This window comes from Phascolarctos cinereus, unplaced genomic scaffold, assembly GCF_003287225.1.
Source record: "Phascolarctos cinereus isolate Bilbo 61053 unplaced genomic scaffold, phaCin_HiC Scaffold_4;HRSCAF=312, whole genome shotgun sequence".
Taxonomy (NCBI): domain Eukaryota; kingdom Metazoa; phylum Chordata; class Mammalia; order Diprotodontia; family Phascolarctidae; genus Phascolarctos; species Phascolarctos cinereus.
Window position 1 is genome coordinate 511828568 of NW_027555847.1, and position 20111 is coordinate 511848678.

Sequence of the window (20111 nt, forward strand, 5' to 3'; positions counted from 1 at the left end):
ACGAATGGCAGCTTTTCTTCCTAGGCACTCATCACAGAATCAGGATGCTGCTCTTTCAGATACTGCCTCTGACACAGACTGGTTATGTGCCCTCGGACAAGTGACTTCATTTTTCAGCACCCTGGCACCTTTTCAAGACTCTAAATTGCAGAGCCCTTTTGGTCTGTATTGGTGAAGGTAGATTCCTCCCACAGGAACTCCTTACACCAATGAAATCATTGTCCTAAACAAACAAAGAGTAAATTTAATTTGAGGAAGGAGAGAAGATTAACATATAGATAGATCAGAGAAAGTCTTCCACAGGAGAACATGCAGCACACCTTGAGCAAGCAGACGTTACTAAGAGGAAGGGGTGACCAGAAAAGGGGTCGGTGTGTCCTACATTCTGAGTCCATGATGTTTGATCTGTTTGAATCAGACACAGGATTTCATTAGTAGAGAGAACTCCCCTTGAGAAAAACAACCACTACTAATGTACGTCAATCCCTTCTCTGCACCTCAGTCTTAGAGAATTACCTAGGGAATAGAGAGATCAAGAGGTTAAGAGACTTTCCAAGGATCATACAGCCGGTTTGTGGCAACAGAAGCACTTGAACCCAGGCCTTTCTGACTCTGAGGCAGGCTCTTTATTCACTAAACCACTGCTGACTCTGTGTTCCTGTTTTTAGGTTTAAAAAAATTATTTGTTTGCTTGTTTTAATATATGGCATAGTGGTAAGAGGGCAGTTAGGTGGCACAATGGATAAAGAACTAGGCCTGGAATCAGGAAGACTCATTTCCTTGAGTTCAAATATGGCCTCAGACACTTACTAATTGTGTGACTCTGGGCAAGTCAATCCTGTTTGCCTCAGTTTTCTCATCCGTAAAATGAGCTGGAGAAAGAAATGGCAAATCACTTCAATATCTTTGCCAAGAAAACCTCAAAGGGAATCACAAAGAGTTGGACACAGCTGAAAAACGACTGAACAAAAGGGTAGAAGTATTTCATATTTGTAATTGCTATCAAGGATAAAATCTGTTCAACCAATGTATATTTCCAGATAGATGTGATACAGGTAAAATGGTCACAGAAATCTGGGCCTAATAATCCAACTCCAAAGTACAGAATAGTACACACACAGCGCTCATCACCATTGAAATATCAGGTCCTCCTGAACAGATCACTCATCCTCCCTGAGCACTGTGCTTGGTAAAATGCAACATAAAAACAAATGTTCGATAAATAACTGAAGCTAAAGTACACGGTATTTTCAGTTAGTTTTAAAAGAAGGTTGTCATTAATGATAGAAAACCACTAGCAACCATTACCATTCTAAATGACTTTTTACCATTGACTATCCATTATGTTTCCACTGCTACCCAACATTTCCACTCTTTTTCACATAATATTAGAATAATGGCCCTATGATATGCTATTCAATGACACTCTTGTAACCTGACTATGATTCACTGTGACTATGTTCCAAGAAGAAACAGAACCACCATATGCAATGAAATGATGCATCGCTTCAATTATCCAAATACAACATAAACCTCTTTGAGCCCTGCTTACAGGAAGCACTTTGGTTCATCAAAGAACATTAGTAATACAAAAGCATTGATTAATCAAAGTTCCCATACAGCATTACTAATGGCCTCTTCTTTATGAGACAACGAAGAGCATCCAGTTATTACTAAGTGCCAGGAGCCATTTCATGGTTGTTATGCCTAAGGAATAAGTCACCACTTGCAAATAACCTGTGTCAGTAAAACCCACATACTAGAGCTCATTACCATCATTACATATTTATGTTACAGCCCACAGGCAGAAGCTTTTGGAGAAGCCACCTATCTGAGAATAGGCCAATCGCTGCTCAACAAATGGGGGAAAATATAATAAACTATTCAAAACCAACTGAAAAATTAACGTAAGTGAAAGAAGTCCATCTACAATGAAAAGAGCATGTTGCCTACACTTGGGGAAAATATGAGATGCAAAAAAATGACATCTATTAGGTTTAAGATACTCAGACTTTGATAAATTAAAAAAGATGAAAAACTTTAATATTAGTTAGAATTCCAACCTCTCTAGAATAATAGTTTTGAATTTTGCTTGTCAGGACCCTGAATCCTTATGGTTATGAATATTCCAAAATATCCCTTTATATTTGGACTAGATTTATTGACCATTTACAGAAAAGGCATTTCTATTTGGAAATAGGGTAGCTTCTGAATTATAGTGGAAACTTATTTGGGGGCAGGCAGTGTTACAGATGATACCCAAAAAATGTAATTTTATCCCTGTAGGGAACTCTTCCCCTTCCTCTAATGTAGCTTGGTCACCCTTATAATCTATAGCCTTAGAGATCTGCCTGTGGAACTAAGAGATTAAGTGACTATCATTTATGATCCTATGAACCTGTTTACTTGGCTATAATCATATAGCTAGTGTATATAGAAGGAGAACTTGAACACAGGTCTTCCTAGCAACATATGAAATGAGTAGAAGAGGAAACAATGGTATACATAGGGCAAGTGATTTTTCTCAGATCAGTTATGGAAAAGAGGACAAAACGCTAATTATTCACATGCCCACCTCAGATTTTCTTAAATAAATGACAATTCAGGCATTATGGAGCTCTGAATGTGAGGGCACCTTCATACAGCTCTTCTGCAGGTGTGCTAGAAGCACGAGCAGCATTCCTTTACAGCAGAGGTTCTAATCTGGGATTAGTGAACTTTCAAAAACAAAAACCTTTCTGGTAATTGTACCTCAACATAATTAGTTTCCTTTGTAAATCTACATATTTTATTTTATGCATTTAAATACACTCTGAGAAAAGGTCCATAGCTGTCACCATACTGCCAAAGGGGTCCAGGACATCAAAAAAGTTAAGAATCCCTGTCCTACAGTATCTAGACCTCTCTCTACGCTACATTGAGCAAACCTGCGTACCTGAGGTGCTGGAAACAAGGCTCTACTTCACCACAGGCACATATCCTGACTGTCCTTATTTGTTTCTATCTAGAAAGATACTTAAAATGAGGGCATGCATCAGTCTTTTTTCTACTATTAATGTTCACATCTTCAGCCGCATTGTCAAGTGTACCGTCTGTGGACACATCTATCCTTAATGGATCCTGAGTGATGGTAGAAGAACCAATCAGACATGACAAGTGACTGCATTCAGGGAGTGAAGGACAGCAAAGAGTCAGAGAGAAGCTCAAGGCTTCCATGCCTGAAAATAATCATCCTTCCCCTGACTCTGCCTTAGTATTAACTCTATATCTAGACCTCAGTCAACTACTCGTTGCATTTGAACATTAATTCTGCCTTTATTCTCCTATCTACATATTATTGGTTTCTGCCTACCTACTAGGTCCCTATCCTATATCCTCCACATAGACAAGTTTATTTTTATTAAGTCATCTCCTCCAGGGGAATGAGAGATGGGAGCCAAAATAAGATCCAAGTGAGTGCAAACCAAAGGCTAGCTTCAGTCGGGAACCAGAGTTTCTCAGAAAAGCCAAAAAATGAAGGGGTTGAAACAGACCTGGGAAAGCTGGGACTGACCGTCAGTCAGCGACTGCTGATTTAGTAGGGGCCTACGAGGTGCCAGGCACTATTCTAAATGCTGAGGATTAAAAGCAAGTGTAAAGACATGACCTGTCCTGAGGGAGCTTACAGTCTATTGGAGAAAACATATAAAAAGAAGCAGACATTGGTTAGGGGCTGGGGAGGGGAGGGTTTGAAATGGGGACATGATAGAGAACCTTAAGGGTGTACAGCCTGAAGGGAAATGAAGCCCTGACTGAACCGGGCTCTCTCCTTAAAAGGAAAGGTTTCCGTCCTCCAATCAGAGGAAGAGAGGGGCCCCCAGGACAAAAGGAACTGAAGACATGTGGAGTTCTAGGGCTGACAGGATCTTTCAGGATACAGACATTTAAGGATAAAGAAGGGAATTAGAACTATCCAGATAGACTCAGCACCTCCCCAAAGGTTCAGACTTTTTCAAAAACCATCAACATCTACTCTTTTCAGAGGCCAACTCTGATGTGTCAAGTGAGGTCAGAAAGCAGATCCATCACTCTCCACCTCTCAGCCTTGCAGATGAAACCATGGACTAAAACAGCATAACCTCATAGACACTGATCCTGGCTTGCCGGACTGGATTCTGCCCCATTTGTGCAAACACCACAGCTTTGCTTTCTGGATTCACAGTACACACTCAATGTCCCCCAAATTGTGACCTTTTACCCATATGCCAGAGCAGCTACTGTTTACCACCATTCTGGCCTCTGGTGACCGCAGATATCCAATATTGCCACCCACAACCTTAATGCAGATATGAACAGAGGGACCGCACACAAGTAGAACAGCTGCTCTCAAAATTGAGTTGGATTTTTAAACACATATTTCCAAAGTTTGCTTGAATATCATTCTGCTGAAAATGCACTCTCCTTCCTCAAATTTTCCTGGAACACTTTTTGGAAAGATCATCTCTCTTTTGCACCCTGCATCTGTACTATTCTCAAACTGTATTTATTTTCCTTCCATATTCAGTCCAAATTCTACCTCATTCATCTAGTCTTTTCAATTTTTCTCCTCTCCCACCACCCCTACCCTCTGTTATTGGTACATTATCTTCTATCTCAACTTACCTCTTAGTATACCTTTATCTCCTTAACATATATCCCCAGTCTAGGGATTTCACTACCTTTTGTTGCATAATGGACCCCTCTGATAGTCTGGTGAAGCCTATGGGTCCCCTTCCCAGAATAATGTTTTATATGCATAAAATTAAATACATAAGATTAGAAATAAAACCAATTATATTGAAATATCATCATTAAAATATACATACAAGTTATTTAACCCCAGTAACAAGTTATTTAAGAACCCTTGCCCTAAGACAGGAATGTTTCATTTGTCACTGTATATGTCCCAAATCAAGCACAGTGTCATGCATATGGTAGGTTATGGCAGGTGCTTAATAAATATGTTGGACTGAGGTAATAAAGTCCTAAACCAGGGTGGTATCTATGAAAGGATAAAAAGCAACAAATTAGAGAGATTTTTGTCGTTGCTTCTCTAACATATTTTCTTTCCCAGGATAGATACAAAATTAATGCTTACTGTACTGAATGGAGTTAGGGAAGTAGAACCACCTGGGTGAATGGCTGATTGCAGGGAGTGAGGGAAGAATGAGGGATGAATAGGATGCTTCTATGCTTGATGATAATAATCGTGATCCCCCTGTATCTACTGCAGCACTTTACAATCCACAAAATTCTTTATCTATAGCTTACTGTTTGATGTGTATGACTACCCTGTGAGGTAAAAAATGTATTACTAGCCCCGCTTTCCACATTAAAAAAAAATTAAGGTTCAGAGAGGTTAATTGATTTGTCCAAGGTCCTGAAGAACTCAAATCCTTCGTCTCCTAATCTTGTATCCTTTCATCTATGCTAAATCATTGGCCATTGGGAGTCTGGAGTTAGCTAATTCATCACAAGAAGTGCCGACAACGACTCTGTGGGTGGCAATCTAATTACAAAACCAGTATATATCACCACAATAAAATATTAGAGGGCAAAATGTATTTATTGCAGGAGGCACCAACTTTAACATAAAATATGAAAGTGAAGTATTATCTGTCCATTTGCAGATATTTAAAGATGCTGGTTCTCCTAACTACAAAAGCAGGTATATTTGGGAAAGAACACACTTTTTTTTTCTGTGTGATCTATGTTCAGCTACAATTCTGAAAGAAAAAAGTATAAACAAAAGTTGAAATTCTAAACTAACTTGAAATAGTTTAGAAAGTTTCAGGAAAATGTTTATTAAAAAAACAGTTAATTATCTAGATTTATAGGCTATATATAGACTTTGAGAAAATCATTTTATTGATATAAAACAAATTTTAGTTTAGCAGCTATGTTACAAATAAAAAATATGTGTGTATATATATATATATATATATATATATATATATGAGTGCAGATTACAAGGTACAGTAAAAAACAGGTATTTTAAATAACTTCACTCAGTATGAATATTCTTTATATATAATCATTAAAAGACATGAGTAGCACTCCTGTAAATAACCCTACCTGGCTCAATCTTAGTAGAAATAACACCTGTTTCCACTTTGGTCTTTTTCCTATTTTTAAATTTTTGTACTGTGATCCCTATCAAAACTTTTAAAAACACCATTTTCAAAATCTTCATCTAAACTGAAAAGAAATCAGCAATAATTGTTTGGTACCATTATAACCAGTAATTGGAAGGTCAAGTGTTAGAGAACAGAGCAACTGGTTAACACTATTTCACTATGTCCCCAATTTTCAAAAGACTTTCTTAATTTTTTCCAATGAGAAATTCTGACAAGTTCAAAGATACATAAATTTGTCTCCTTTTTTTTGGTAGCCAACTAAACTAAGACTCACCAAGGTTGGTGACCTCCTCAAGGCACAGCATAACCCCTAATTTCAGTGGGTTTTAGCTGTTTTGCATTGGGACTAACACCTCCAAGCAATTTCCCTCCAGGTTTTAAAAGACAGAAACTTCTAAACTTATTAACCTGACCTAAAATTCAGAACTATCTTTAGTCTAAGTTGCCAATATGCCATGCTAATGTCTTCTGGCCATAATGTTATTTCTTTTTTAGAAATGCCATAAATACAGGCAGTTAATGCATTAAATATGAAAAGACTAACTGAAGGAACTCAATTTATTAATGATTCAATAGACCTTATGCTGAAAAGCATCTATTTGGGATTCATCTATTATTCATTTCACAGCTTAGCTGCCATTCCCACAGCAAATATTTATTAAATATTACTATGTTTTAAGTCATCTCCATACGTTTACTTGTGGGAGTACATATTTTCCCAAATAAAGGCTAAATTTCCTAAGAATATCCATCAGTCAACAGTAATTTAACATGTATTTTCTGAGACAGTGGCAGGAAGGGGCTTTCACACACAAAAGATACACTGTGCAACCAAACAAAAGAATGATTATTAAACAGAATAACTGACTATAAATTGAACAAGGCACACTGATGGAAGGACAACATAAATATTTATAAGTGTGGTAATTAATAAACAAAACAAGGAACAACAGAAGGAAGTCAGCGCTTTGGAGATTGTATCCAGTCTAAAAAAAGTAATAATTCACTCACCACTGGGTAATGTAAGAGGTAGGTCACATTGAGCATGATTTACAGATACATTATGTAGAAATAGCTACCTTCCCCATTCCTTTGTGGAAACATTATGAATGGTAATAACAATATTTCAGATTATCTGGGTGCTTAAAAATGGGCATAGAGACAATTACACACCTATCTAAAGGAAAAAAAAAAGAATCCTCAAAAAGACCACTCTTGTCTTCACATGGATATCTCTCATAAACAAATACATAAATAGCTGTTAATAGCCATAGCTATGAAATGGTGAATTAGTTTAATGAAGAAAATTACCCTTTCAGAAGAACCAAGTAAATACCTGAGGAGGTGTGTGTCTATGTGTGTGTGTATGTGCGCATGTGTCTTTAAATAACTTCGGAAAGGACATTAACGAGGTTACAAGTCTAGGCAGCATGGAAGAAACAAGATCCATCTCCTTTCAACTCAGAGTTCACAGATTCACAGAGGTGAAGACTACCTTATTAAACCTATACTAGAAGATTTCTAGTGAGAAGGACCTTTTCCTCTTCCCCAAAGACAGTATGTTTAAATTCTGGAAAGGAGTTAAGTTTTAGCAAGTTTTTTCTAACACTGATACATGATCTTATTAATGAGTCTTCTCCTGCTAATGATGCAGATTACAAACAATTTATGATCTCCTATTATGTTTATTGATTATTTCTGGTCTCTTATAAATACACTATAAATAAGTTTCATAGACTCTCCATCAGTTATCCCTCCCTCTTCCTTCATGACCAGCCTATGTTTCTTCCTGGTCAAAAATCCTCTCTATTGACAACTTTTACACTGTTTTTCTCCTGTAATTTTGTTAATATGTTGCAGGGTACTAAGGTCTACCATGTTTCTTTGCCCTTTGAATGATTCTGAACTTTGATTCTTCAAAGACTGATATTCCATGCCTCATAGAAAAAGAGCTACAAATCTGATTTTTTCCAACTTCCACCCAATGACCTTAATTCTAACCCCTGGAGATGAGCAGAACAAACCTAATACCTTATGTTATAACTCCTTAGATATATATATGACATCTAAATATCCACAGTTCTTTCAGAGTCCCCCCTGTAGGTAATGGTCTCTTGTTCTCCCACTAGGTTTCAGCCTTATCAGAAGGTCCCCGTTTCTGTCAAAAGGTCACAGAAAGAATACAGAATACCTCTCACTGACCTCCCTGGGACACTATCAATTTGAATGTGAACAATGACAGAATTAGCTTTTCCTGGCTGACACATCACCTTGTTAATGTGTAGTGAGTTTGCAACCTACCATGTCTCATGCATTCAGGACGGTATTTTAATTAGAGTTCAAAATGTATATTTTACATCTTGACTGGAAAATTTTTTAAACATTCTTTTACTGTCATCTTAAAACAATCTGACATACATTTGGATGGGAAAGTAGTTTTTCAATAAAAATATGACAATTGAATTCAACGCAAAAGTTTAAGTCAATTTATAGAAGTTCATATATAACTAACTTTGAGAAACAGGTTGAATATGTAAAATGTTACTTATCTGTATGTCAAAAAAAAATTCTAATAGCTTAAAAAAATCCCATTCAAAATTGAGTGAAATAAATAGTGCATGAGCAAAATACAAAACATGCAACAACAAAAAGTTCAAAGTAGTCATAATAATGTTAAAATTTTAAGTAAAATCAACGTACCAAAAGAATCATTCTCTCTTTCACACTTTGCCTGTAACTTTAAGATTCTTCCTAGAATTTTCCTGAGTACCAGGATCTAAAGCCAATTAAGAAACCATCAGTATGACACCTACTACCTATTACTCTGTCAGACTGGAGTAATTCACACTAACTAGGTTCTTAGGCCAGAGTTTCTCCACTTGTAAAATAAGGAATCTTTACTAAAGCATCTTTAAGATTCCTTCTACCTTTACAACCCAACACACTGAGTGTGACAAAGAAGAATTTAACTGGAAATCACATCACAGAACTGGGTTTAAATCTTGGCCATGCCACTTAACTAACTCTACTTATCGAGGCCTCATTTTCTTCATCTAAAAGATGAAAGGGCTGGACCGGATGACCTAAAAAGAACACTTCAAGCTTTAAGTCTCCACTGATTCTAGGAGAGATGTCTAACATATTTATTAATAGTATCTTATTAACTTATTCTCTATGTTTCTGAAATGTCTGTTGTCACTTGCATATTATAACTTCTATGAAACAATACATCTAAAGGTCATTTCTTTTGACTAACCATGTGTATATCAAGCCTAAATCAAAACTTCTTTCTGCATGGCATCTATTAAAATTATGCTTCTTTCATTTCTTTATTATTATGAAAATGAACTGTGCCTGGGTGAAAAATGATTTCTAAATTGAAGTCATGTGATTTCAATGATTTAATGACTTACACAGAAGCTCTACATGCTGAGCATAAAAAAAAATTAAGGTCTTTTGATTCACTGATTTTTAAAATATATATCATCTTGAGGAAGTTCAGAGACGTGATTATTAATCAAAATGTTACCTTAAAACCTAATCTCTTCTTTTTGCATTTCTATTCTGCACAATGTGATTGAGATAAGAGAAAAAGAAAAAATTGTGTTGCTGTTGTCAAGGACTGCAATGGTACAGCTGCTTTTGGAGGAGAAAAAAAAACAACGATGCTATCAGCACGCAAGAAACTCTGGTGACCGCCTAAATGGAAAATGTATTAGCATTTCTCTAAAGCTCGTGAGTCACTTCTAGCCTGCCTAGTCACCCCCTCCTAAATAAATGAGAGTTGCAGGGACTAATCACACGCAGCAAAGCTTGTGTTGGTAAATGAGGTCAGTCTCATTTCGCTTGATTTCTCAATAAATCAGGCAGATTTTATCCTTGGCATTCTATAGATGGAAGAGCTTGCAGCATCTATTATTACTATCTCCTCTATAGACAAGGCACTCTATATATTAGGCTTTACATCTGCAGAAGCAGGTTGCTGGCACACATGATGACATCCTGGAAATGGAACCAGGTTGGGGGATAGACAGTGGAGAATTAATAATGCGAAAGCATTACCTTTATTCTTTGGTCTTCTACATCTATGACAGAGGCAACACGAATTAAACTGGGATTACGCTTATCCACTGCTTCAAGTTTCATATTCACTAGGAATCCATGAGGCTTTCGCTGCAAAGAACATGAGAAAGACGAGTCATAACCAACAGAACAATCTAAAGTCAAAAAGGCAGCAGAAAAATGAAATCAATACGCTCTTTAAATTAATACTTTGCTCATTTTGGAAATGGAAGAAATTAGACACACAGACACTCCACCCTGGCAAAGTAAATATATTTCTTTGTGAAATTCATTCTAAGAGGAGGTGTGAGCCATGTTTAACATTGTTAATGACTCTGAAGGGACTTAAAAGGCCATCTAAGTTATTTATTTTACAGATGAGAAAATTAAGGCCTAGGAAAGTGAAGTGATTTACTTGTATCAAGTCACATAACTAATAACCTGGGGAGTCTGGATTTGAATCCAGGTTCCCTGACTCAAATTTAGCACTCCTTCCACTGTCCCATTTCATTATGTCAGACAACTAACCTAAACTGACTGCTCAAATGAGTCAAAGACATGAAAGTCAATGCCTTTTTGTTCAAAGTTGTTTAGAGTGTATTAAATGTTATTTTGGCTAACCAGCCTGTGAACTATTGATTGGAGGCTATTTGAAATACTGAGGATATTCTGGGACACAGGATGTTTGAGCTACAAATTCAATGAATGAAACGGTCCATCAGAATCTTTGATCTCTTCAAAGTTTATCTGGTTATTTTTGTTGTGTGTATATGTGTTTTTTTCTTATAAACACCTTGCAATTCGAATAACCACTGGCTGTTCTCACTTCGCAGTTTTGTAATGAGCACCAAAAAAAAGGGCAAACACACAAACAGAAACTTAGAAAAAATTAATTTAATGAACTTGGATAAAAGCAGTAGCATTACAATTAACAGAATACACATAACATGAACAGACACACACATATGCATTTATATGTATATATGCATGTATGTGTATTATGTATGGTTGTCTATTAATTTAAAGGGGTGAGAATTAAGATGATTTGCCTGATAAAATCACATGTCTTTTCTTCTCCTATTAGAATGTAATACTGGTTAAGAATTCCTAACTAGAGAGAAGCTAGGTAGTGCAGTGGATAGAGTTTCAGCCTTGGAGTCAGGAGGACTAAGGTTCATATCTGGTCTAGACACTTGATACTTATTAGCTGTGTGACCCTGGGCAAATCACTTAACCCCAACTGCCTCACCAAAAAAGCAAAAAAGAATTCCTAATCAAACAAGGGATAGATACATTCCAAAAGATAAAACAGGTAATTTCAATTCCATGAAATTAAAAAAGCTTTTGCATGAATAAAATTAATACAACTAGAATAATAAGGGAAAGAACTGACTGAGAAAAAATAATTTTTCAATTAAATATTTCTGATAATTACCTCATATCCAAGTTCCATAGACAAGAAACAGAAATATATAAGGCCAAAAGCCATTCACCAATATGTAAAACAGTCAAAGGATACAGATAGTTATTTAAAGAATTAAAAACTATTAACAATCACAGGAAAGAATGATCCAAATCATTAATAATAAGAGAAATGCAAAAGTAAATAACTCTGAGGTTTTATTAGCAAATCAGCAAGGACGACAAACAAGGAATTTAGTCAATGTTGGAGGAATTAATCAAAAAAGGGAGGCATAAAAATGTACTGTTGGTGGAGTCTTAAATTAGTCCAACCAATCTGAAAAGCAATTTGGAATTAAGTGAAGAAATTGACTAAAATATCCATTATCATTGACCCAGACCTTCCATTGCAAGGCATATCCTCTGAGGAGATGAATGACAAAAAATAAAGGTCCTGAATACTCCAAAATATTTATAGTAGCACTTTTTCTAGTATCAAAGAACTGAGGGAGGGACACAAGGAAGGAAGCAGGGAGGAAAGGAGAAGAGGGAGGGAGGAAAGGAGAAGAGGGAGGGTGGAAAGGAGAGAAGGAAGAGAGGGATGAAGGAAAGGGAGAAGAGGGAGGGAAGAAAGAAGGGAAGGAGGAAAAAGGGGAGGGAAAGAGGCAAGGAGGAAGGGAAGAAAAAAATAGAGGAAAGGAGGGAGGGAAGGAAGAAAAGATGGAATGAAGGGAGGAACAAAGAGAGGGAAGGAAGGAGGGAGGATGAGAGGATATGTAGATGTCTGTCACTTGAAGAATGGCTAAACAAAGTGTTGTCATGGATATAATGAAATATTACCAGCAACAACAAAAGAACAGAAACTGAATGCTATGAAATTATAGGAAGAGTCAGGAGAAGGTACCTCCTCTCAATACTTTTCAGGAATGGGAGGCTACGGGTATGGAGTACACATATAAAGTCTGTCTTTTTCAATGCAACGGTCAGTACTACCAAAGTCTTCCCCCATTCCCTTCCCATTTTGTTTATTGTTTGTTATAAGGGATTGTTCTCTGGAAGGAGGAGGAAGGAGGACTATATTAAAAAATAGAAATAATTTGAAAATGAAAGATATCAAAAATATATTTTTAAAGAATAGAGGGGCAGCTAGGTGGTACAGCAGATAGAAAATCCGCCTAGGAGTTAGGACGACCTGAGTTCAGATATGGCCTCAGACACAGCTCTGTGACTCTGGGCAAGTCACTTAATCCCAACTGCCTCCAATAAAATAAAATAAAGAGCAAGTCATTCAAGGGTAACTTATCAGCTGTCCAATGATACAGGAGGTGAGAAATGGAAGAAACAGCGTTTGGCTTAGAAGATGGAGAAGCTAAATGATTTGCCCAGTGTCACAAAGCTAGTATGTGTCAGAAGCAACTTTTAAATTATGGAACATTTGGAGAGGGGGGTGTGTGCAAGTGCGCGTGCATGTGTGTATGTGTGTGTGTGTGTGTGTGTGTGTGTGTGTGTGTGTGTGTGTGTGTGTGTGTGTGTTTTATAAAGTGCTGGAGTGATGAAACTAGGAGATGAAAATTTATATACTGAATTACCCATCATTATAAGTAACAGAATAATATAGTGGATAAAATGCTGGGTGTTGCATTGGCAAGACCTCAGCTTGAACACTACCTATAAGTCTACCTCTAGCTATGTGATCATGGCCAGCTCACTTAAACTTAACTGAACCCGAGTTATTCATTTGTAGAATAGAAGCAGCAGACTTTATGACCTCTGAGGTCCCATTCAGCTCCAAATCGATTATTTAAATCCTAACTATGCTATTTAATAGATGTTACATTGGGCAAGTCATAATCTCTCTTGCCCTCAGTTTCTTCATCTGTGTCTATCCCATTCAATTTCCTTTAATTTCTAAGATCCCTTAAAGTCGTCAACATATGAACTTATGACCTATGTGATCTCAGACAAGCAAATTAACGATTCAAACCTCAGTTTCTTAATCCTTGAAACAAGAGAATCTCTAAGGTCTTTTAAAATTCTATCCTATGAGCTAAACATCAGTGTCTGAACAATACCTCAAATCCAACATGTACAAAAGTGAAACAATCATTTTCTCCTATAAGACTGCTTACTTGTTACCTTCTATTGACAGTACTACCATCTTCTAGCCACCTAGTCTGGAAACATTTGCATTCTCTTTGAACCCATCCCATATACAATCTGTCTCTTCTTTTCTGCTCCCACTGAAATCACTCTTTAGTTGATCATAACCTCACAAATGGCTTAGTATATGTCTGCTGACTGGATATCCCTCCACTTTCCCATTTTCTCTCCAATCAATTAATCACACAGTTATCTGAATAATCTTAATGTACTGCTAGGATGATATCACTCCTCTATTCAAAACTTTTTAATGACTCTTTGTTGCCTTGAGCATAGAATACAGTGATTAGCCTGGTACTCTACATATACTCCCTATGGACATATTTTATTTACCCTCCTAACTCATCATGTGGTTCCTATCCCTATTTCTAGCTTCCTCTCATACAATTTTCCTTGATGTATTTTATACGACAGCCACTAATCGCTATTCTTATTCTGTTTTCTTCCTTCTTTGTTCTGCTGCACTGCCTGGAGAAGATTCCCTACATCAAGCATCTGACCTTTTAAATCTTTCCCTTTCTTCTTAACCTAACTCACATCATCTCTTCCCTAAACTCATACCTACCTGCCCCCTCCTCCATAACATAGTGCAATATAAACATTCTCGAGTATGGTCTGGTGGTCCTTGAGACCCCTTCAGAGAACTGTAAGGTAATAATACCAAGACATTACTATCAAAATATTGTTGTTGTTCGGTCATTTTAGTCATATCTAACTCTTTGTGACCCCATTTGGAGTTTTCTTGGCAAAGATACTGGAGTGCTTTGCCATTTCCTTTCCTAGTTCATTTTACAGATGAGGAAACTGAGGCAAACAGGGTTAAGTGACTTGCCCAGGATCACACAGCCAGAAGTGTTTGAGGCCATATCTGAACTCAGGTCCTTTTGACTCCAGGCCAAGCACTCTATCCTCTGTATTACCTAGATGCCCATTAAAATATTAATGCTTATGAAAATTCTCCCCTCATTTTCATGCGTGAGGCCAGATTTTCTTCATCAAATTGAACCAAAACAACCTATCACAACAAAATGAATGCATAAGCAGATTATAAAAATCCATCTGTCTTCTAAAAGCCAGACATTAAATTTGCAAAAATATGTAAAATAATGCCACTCATTTCTCAATTTATGTTTTGAAAAATAGTTCATTTTTGTCCAAAAATGTATTTATTTTAACATATAATGGGTTTATTATGCTTTTTAAATGAATTAATAAATATTTTAAAACTTTAAATATTTTAATTTCTAATACAGTAACTATCAATAGACAAAACACATGTAAGCAAAAGTTCCAGTCCCATATCAATTTGTAAAAGTATAAAGAGGTCCTGAGACCAAAAAGTCTGAGCACTGCTAAAGAAGTAGATGTTGCAATGAACTTGGGCTCAGGAAGACCAAGGTTCAAGTCCTACCTCAAACCAATATTAGCTGTGCAACCTTTGGCAAGTCATTTAAATCTTTCTTGCCTCAGTTTCCTCATCTATAAAATGAAGAAGTCAGACTCCATGGCTTCTAGGAGCCCAACTAGCTCAAAATTAATCTCCCTATCATTTTCTTTCTAAATTTTGCATAGCACTCTATTTAGGCCACTTTTTTGTCCTTATTACATTCTTTTGGATTGTAATAATTATGCAGATTCTTTATTTAACTGCAAAGTGTTGAAGGGCTTTGTATTACCAGGGCCTTGCAGTAGTGCTTAGATGTTCACTGAATTGGATCTTCATTATAACTCTTCCAAAAATGCAACTGAATAGCATACAGCCTGACCAAGTAGAGCTATCTTTGTTCAAAGATTATGTTCTGGAGTAAACTAAGGCATCATTATCAACATCAATTATTTTACAACACAGGTTACATTCCTTCCATACTTCGTCCTTAATAGATCATAACAGAAGGACTATGTTCAGATGTAGGCACCACATTTTATGATGGACACTGACAAATTGGAGAATGTAAAAAGGGAGAATAAACAGAATGATGAAATTCATTTGACTTGAGTATTGGTTGAATAAATTTGAGATGTTTAGGAGGAAGAAGCAAAGATACAGGGGGAACATGGTAATTCCCTCATATATCTGAAGGGCTGGCATAGAGAAGAAGTATTAGACTTGCCTTGCTTGACCCTGAAGGATAGAATTAAATGGATGGAAATTGCAAAAGAGAAAACACTTAGATATGATATAAGGAAAATGTTCCTATGAAATAAGAGCTAACCAGAAATGTAATGGGATGTTTTGGGAGTTAAAGTGTTTGGCCTCACTGGAAGTGTTTAAGAAAAGGCTGGACAACCATTTGTTGGGCAATGTTATGGGGCAGAATCTTGTTCAAGTAGAGGTTGCACTAGAAGGTCTAATTCTAACATTTTGTGACTCAGATGAATCTATGCTGACTCTAAATCAATTCACTAAATATTTCTTAACCCCATACTATGTACATGGCACTGGGGACAGACAGAAACATCAACTAAGGTGCAGTTCTGGCCATGAAAGAACTTATAGGACAGGGTGCCTCAAAAGTCTTAAGGTAAACTTGAGTTATTAAAGTCTAAACACCCTGTATAATGGGGGGATTAGACATATGCATAAATGTGATACAAAGAATAATGCGGGAGGCACATGGGAAAAATCTAAAGAAAGTCTTATGAGAGAGAGAGAAAAAGAGACAGAGAGAGAGAGAGAGAGAGAGAGAGAGAGAGAGAGAGAGAGAGAGAGAGAGAGAGAGAGAGAGATCATGTCCAATTGACCAGGAATCATCAAAATCATCATGGCAACAGTGATAAAGGCAGCAATGTAGTTTGGAGTAGGGAAAGTGATAAAAATGAGAAATGGAGAATGAGATTAAGGAATAATCTAGTTTAGCTAGAATACAGACTATATAAACAGGAACAGAGTGACATAGAGTGATATAGAGATAGGAAACCAGACTGTAGAGGGTCTTGAATAGCAGAATAAGGGATCTGTAACATAATTCAAAAGAGGCTGAAGGCTTTTGAATAAGATAAGTGATGGGACTGGAGCAATAAGTTAGGAAAAGCTTATTTCATCCATTGTAAAGAACAAACAAGACATGTTATTAGATTAGAAGAATATAGCTTAGAAGGCTATATTCTTTTAGCTATATTCTTTTTGGATAAAAGTACAAACTAATTATTTCCTATCAAATGGTTGTTTTTTCTTAAAAGATAAATGCAAGGGGAAAGAAATCTAGTTAAGGAATCCTTTACATTGGTTTTCCAGATGATTCAGTCCTCCTCTCCAATCTCCACACATAATGTTTAAATTTTGGCTATCTTTTTTAGCAGAACTTAAAATCCAGAACGTTCTATCTTCCCTTGGATACTGTGACACTATTATCTCTAGATTCTATTTCAATCCGTACGCCCATTTTAGCTTAGCATCTTTTTCTGGATCATTATCCATATTCTGACCACGAAACAGGACCATCCCACAATACTCTCTCCGGACCATATCTCCTCTTCTCTCAGTCTAATCTCATGGCTGGCGACTGCATCCATTTTCATGTATTTAATTATCAGCCTTATGCAGAGGACTCCCAAATGCATACACCCAATAATAATATATCTCCTAACTCATTTTAGATTGTCAACTGCCTGCTGAGAATCTTCACTTGGATGTAATTAATTTTCTTACTGGAAAACTTCAACAAACTTGCCAATTTCTGTTGAGGGCACTGTCATTTTTGTAGTTGTATGGATTCAGAAAGCTGGAGTCATCTTTCGTTATTTCTTCCCTCTCGTTATTCCCCAAATTCAGTCAGTCATCAAGTCTTGTCAATTCTATATTAAAAATGTCCACTAGATCTATGACCCCCTTTCTCCTCTTACACAGTAACCACTCTAGTTCAAACTCTCATTTTTTTTTTGTTTAGTCATTTTTCAGCTGTTGCCAACTATTCCTGACCCCATTTGGGTTTTTTTTTTTTGGCAGGTTTGCCATTTCCTTCTGCATTATATTTTACAGATGATGAAACTGAAGCAAATGGGAGTAAGTGACTTGCTCAGGAACTCAGAACTAGTAAGTACCTGAGGCTAGATTTGAACTCAGAAAGATGAGTCTTCCTAACTCCAGGCCTGATGCTTTATCCACTGTACCATTTAGCTGTCCCAAACCCTCATTACCTCTCACTTAAATTACTGCAGAGCTTCCTAAAGTCTCCTAGAGATTTCCCGAGTCTAGTCTCTGCTTGCTCGTAATCCATCATCCACATAGCTCAATTCCTAAAACAAAGATCTGAACATGTCATTCCTGTACCCTAGAGATTTTAGTGACTTCCTATTTATCCTCTAAGATAAAACACAAAATCTTCAGCCTGGCATTTAAAGAGTACTGCCTTCCATGCTTTCCAGGATTCTATCACCCCCCTTCAGACATCTTCTATTCCAGGTAAACACTCTTGCTAACTCTTCCTAGTATATGATATTCTAGGTTCCATCTCTGCCCCTTGGACCCCCACGTGTGAAATGCACTCACTTCTTAGCTTTACCTAGTTAGACTGTAGTGCCCTTCAAACCCCAGCTAAGTTGCCTCTGCTCTGGGAGGCTTTTCTTGACCCCATGCTATTCTTCTTTCCATTTTGAATCTGTTGTTGCTATTTAGTCATTTTTCACTTGTGTCCAATTCTTCATGACCCTATTTGGAGTTTTCTGGGAAAAGGCACTAGAGTGATTTGCCATTTCCTTCTCCAGCTCATTCTACAGATGAGAAACTGAGGCAAACATAGGTAAGTGATGTGCCCAGGGTCACACAGGTAGTAAGTGTCTGAGGCCAGATTTGAACTCAGGTCTTCCTGACTCCAGGACCGGCACTCTAGCCACTATGTAATTTATCTGTACACAAGTTTCATGGTCCAATGCAACATAAACTCCTTGAGGGTAAGGACTTTTTAATTTCTACTTGTATCCTAAGCACTCAACACAGTGTCTTGAACATAGAAGGCAGTGAATGTTTATCGAATTCAGTTGTTAAAATTAACTTTTCTAAACCTGTCACACAAAATTCAATACCTAATATGATAAGCAATCAGGTTTAGTTTGTTTTGGGGTTTTGGTTTTTTTGGTCTGTTTTTTTTTTTGAGAGGGAAAAGTGGGTTTTGGTCAGAATCTGTGATTCATCAGTGTAGAGAACTCCCAATATGTATGTGCACTCGAGCACATCAGCAATTCCTTTGTAATTTACAGTCTTAAAAATTGGCCTAGGGACACACCTACACCCACACCCACACACACTAACCATGTTAAAAGCTTTGACTGGAACTGCAGAAGATTGAGTAGTTTCCAAGTAGTCTGCCCAAGAAAAATTTTCTGGATCAGGATGACCTATGAGAGAGAGAGAGGGGAAGAACAGTGATCATGAAACCACTGAGACATTAACTTTTCTTACACGTACTAAATAATATTGAAAACAACAGTAGGTAATAATGACATAACTATTCTTTTACCAAAAAACAGTACTACAGGGACAGATGGTAGAACAGTGGATAGAGTACCAGGCCTGGAAGCCAGGAAACCTGAGTTCAAATCTGGCCTCAAAATGTAGCTGCATGACCCTGAACAAGTCACTTAACCCTCTGCTTTAGTTTCCTTAACTGTAAAATGGAGATAATAACAGCACCTACCTTACAAAGTTGCTGTGAGAATCAAATAAGATAATATTTTTTAAAAACACCTAGCAGAGGCACATAGAACACAACCCATTCAAGGATCTTGTAATTAAAGGAAGCTTCAAGGAGTCAAGGGGACTCTTACTAGGCAATTCAACAGCCCCTATTAGGCAACAACATTTTCCTCCTGATAAGACCTTTGCTATTTGAGTTAATATAATTTTAACTCCATTTCTTATAAAAGAATTGAACCCAAATTTTAAGCAAATTGGCCCCTAAAAATTAAGAAGGTATCTGTAAGATTTGTGAGTCTTCACTAAAAGATTTTAGAGAACATCACACTAAAGTGAATTTATGAAAGTGTAAAACTTCTTTATTTTTGTGATTTAAATTCTTTAAAACTGACCTATTTTTCCTTAGGATATCTTATCTCAAACCTAAAAGAACTGAAATATTTACCAGGGGAAACCACACGCTGTTATACTTTCAAATTCTGTAATTGCTCTCAGAAGAGCAATTAGCTATAAGCTGTGACTGATAAAGCAAATACGTTTTTCTGACAACAGTGTAATTGCAACCATAAAACATAATTTGATATAAAAAAATCCATAGGCTTAAAATTATGACAGGAAAAACTCACTGACTTTTAGGAAAATAACTATAGTTACCAAATCATTCATCCAAAGATTCTAAGAAGAAAATCACTGATGTGGAC

The 20111-nt window shown here is 36.8% G+C and overlaps 1 protein-coding gene across 12 annotated transcripts in view; it reads right to left on the reverse strand.

The window, feature by feature from the left end:
* The window catches only part of L3MBTL4 (L3MBTL histone methyl-lysine binding protein 4), a 483848-nt gene that overhangs the window by 271561 nt on the left and 192176 nt on the right, over window positions 1-20111 (reverse strand). For all 12 annotated transcript variants that reach the window (XM_078153507.1, XM_020974982.2, XM_078153506.1 and 9 more), the window contains 2 exons: window positions 19027-19112; window positions 10218-10328 (listed from right to left, as the gene is read on the reverse strand). In XM_078153507.1, the coding sequence (XP_078009633.1) occupies window positions 10218-10328; window positions 19027-19112 (197 nt within the window). The remainder of the gene's footprint in view (window positions 1-10217; window positions 10329-19026; window positions 19113-20111) is intronic.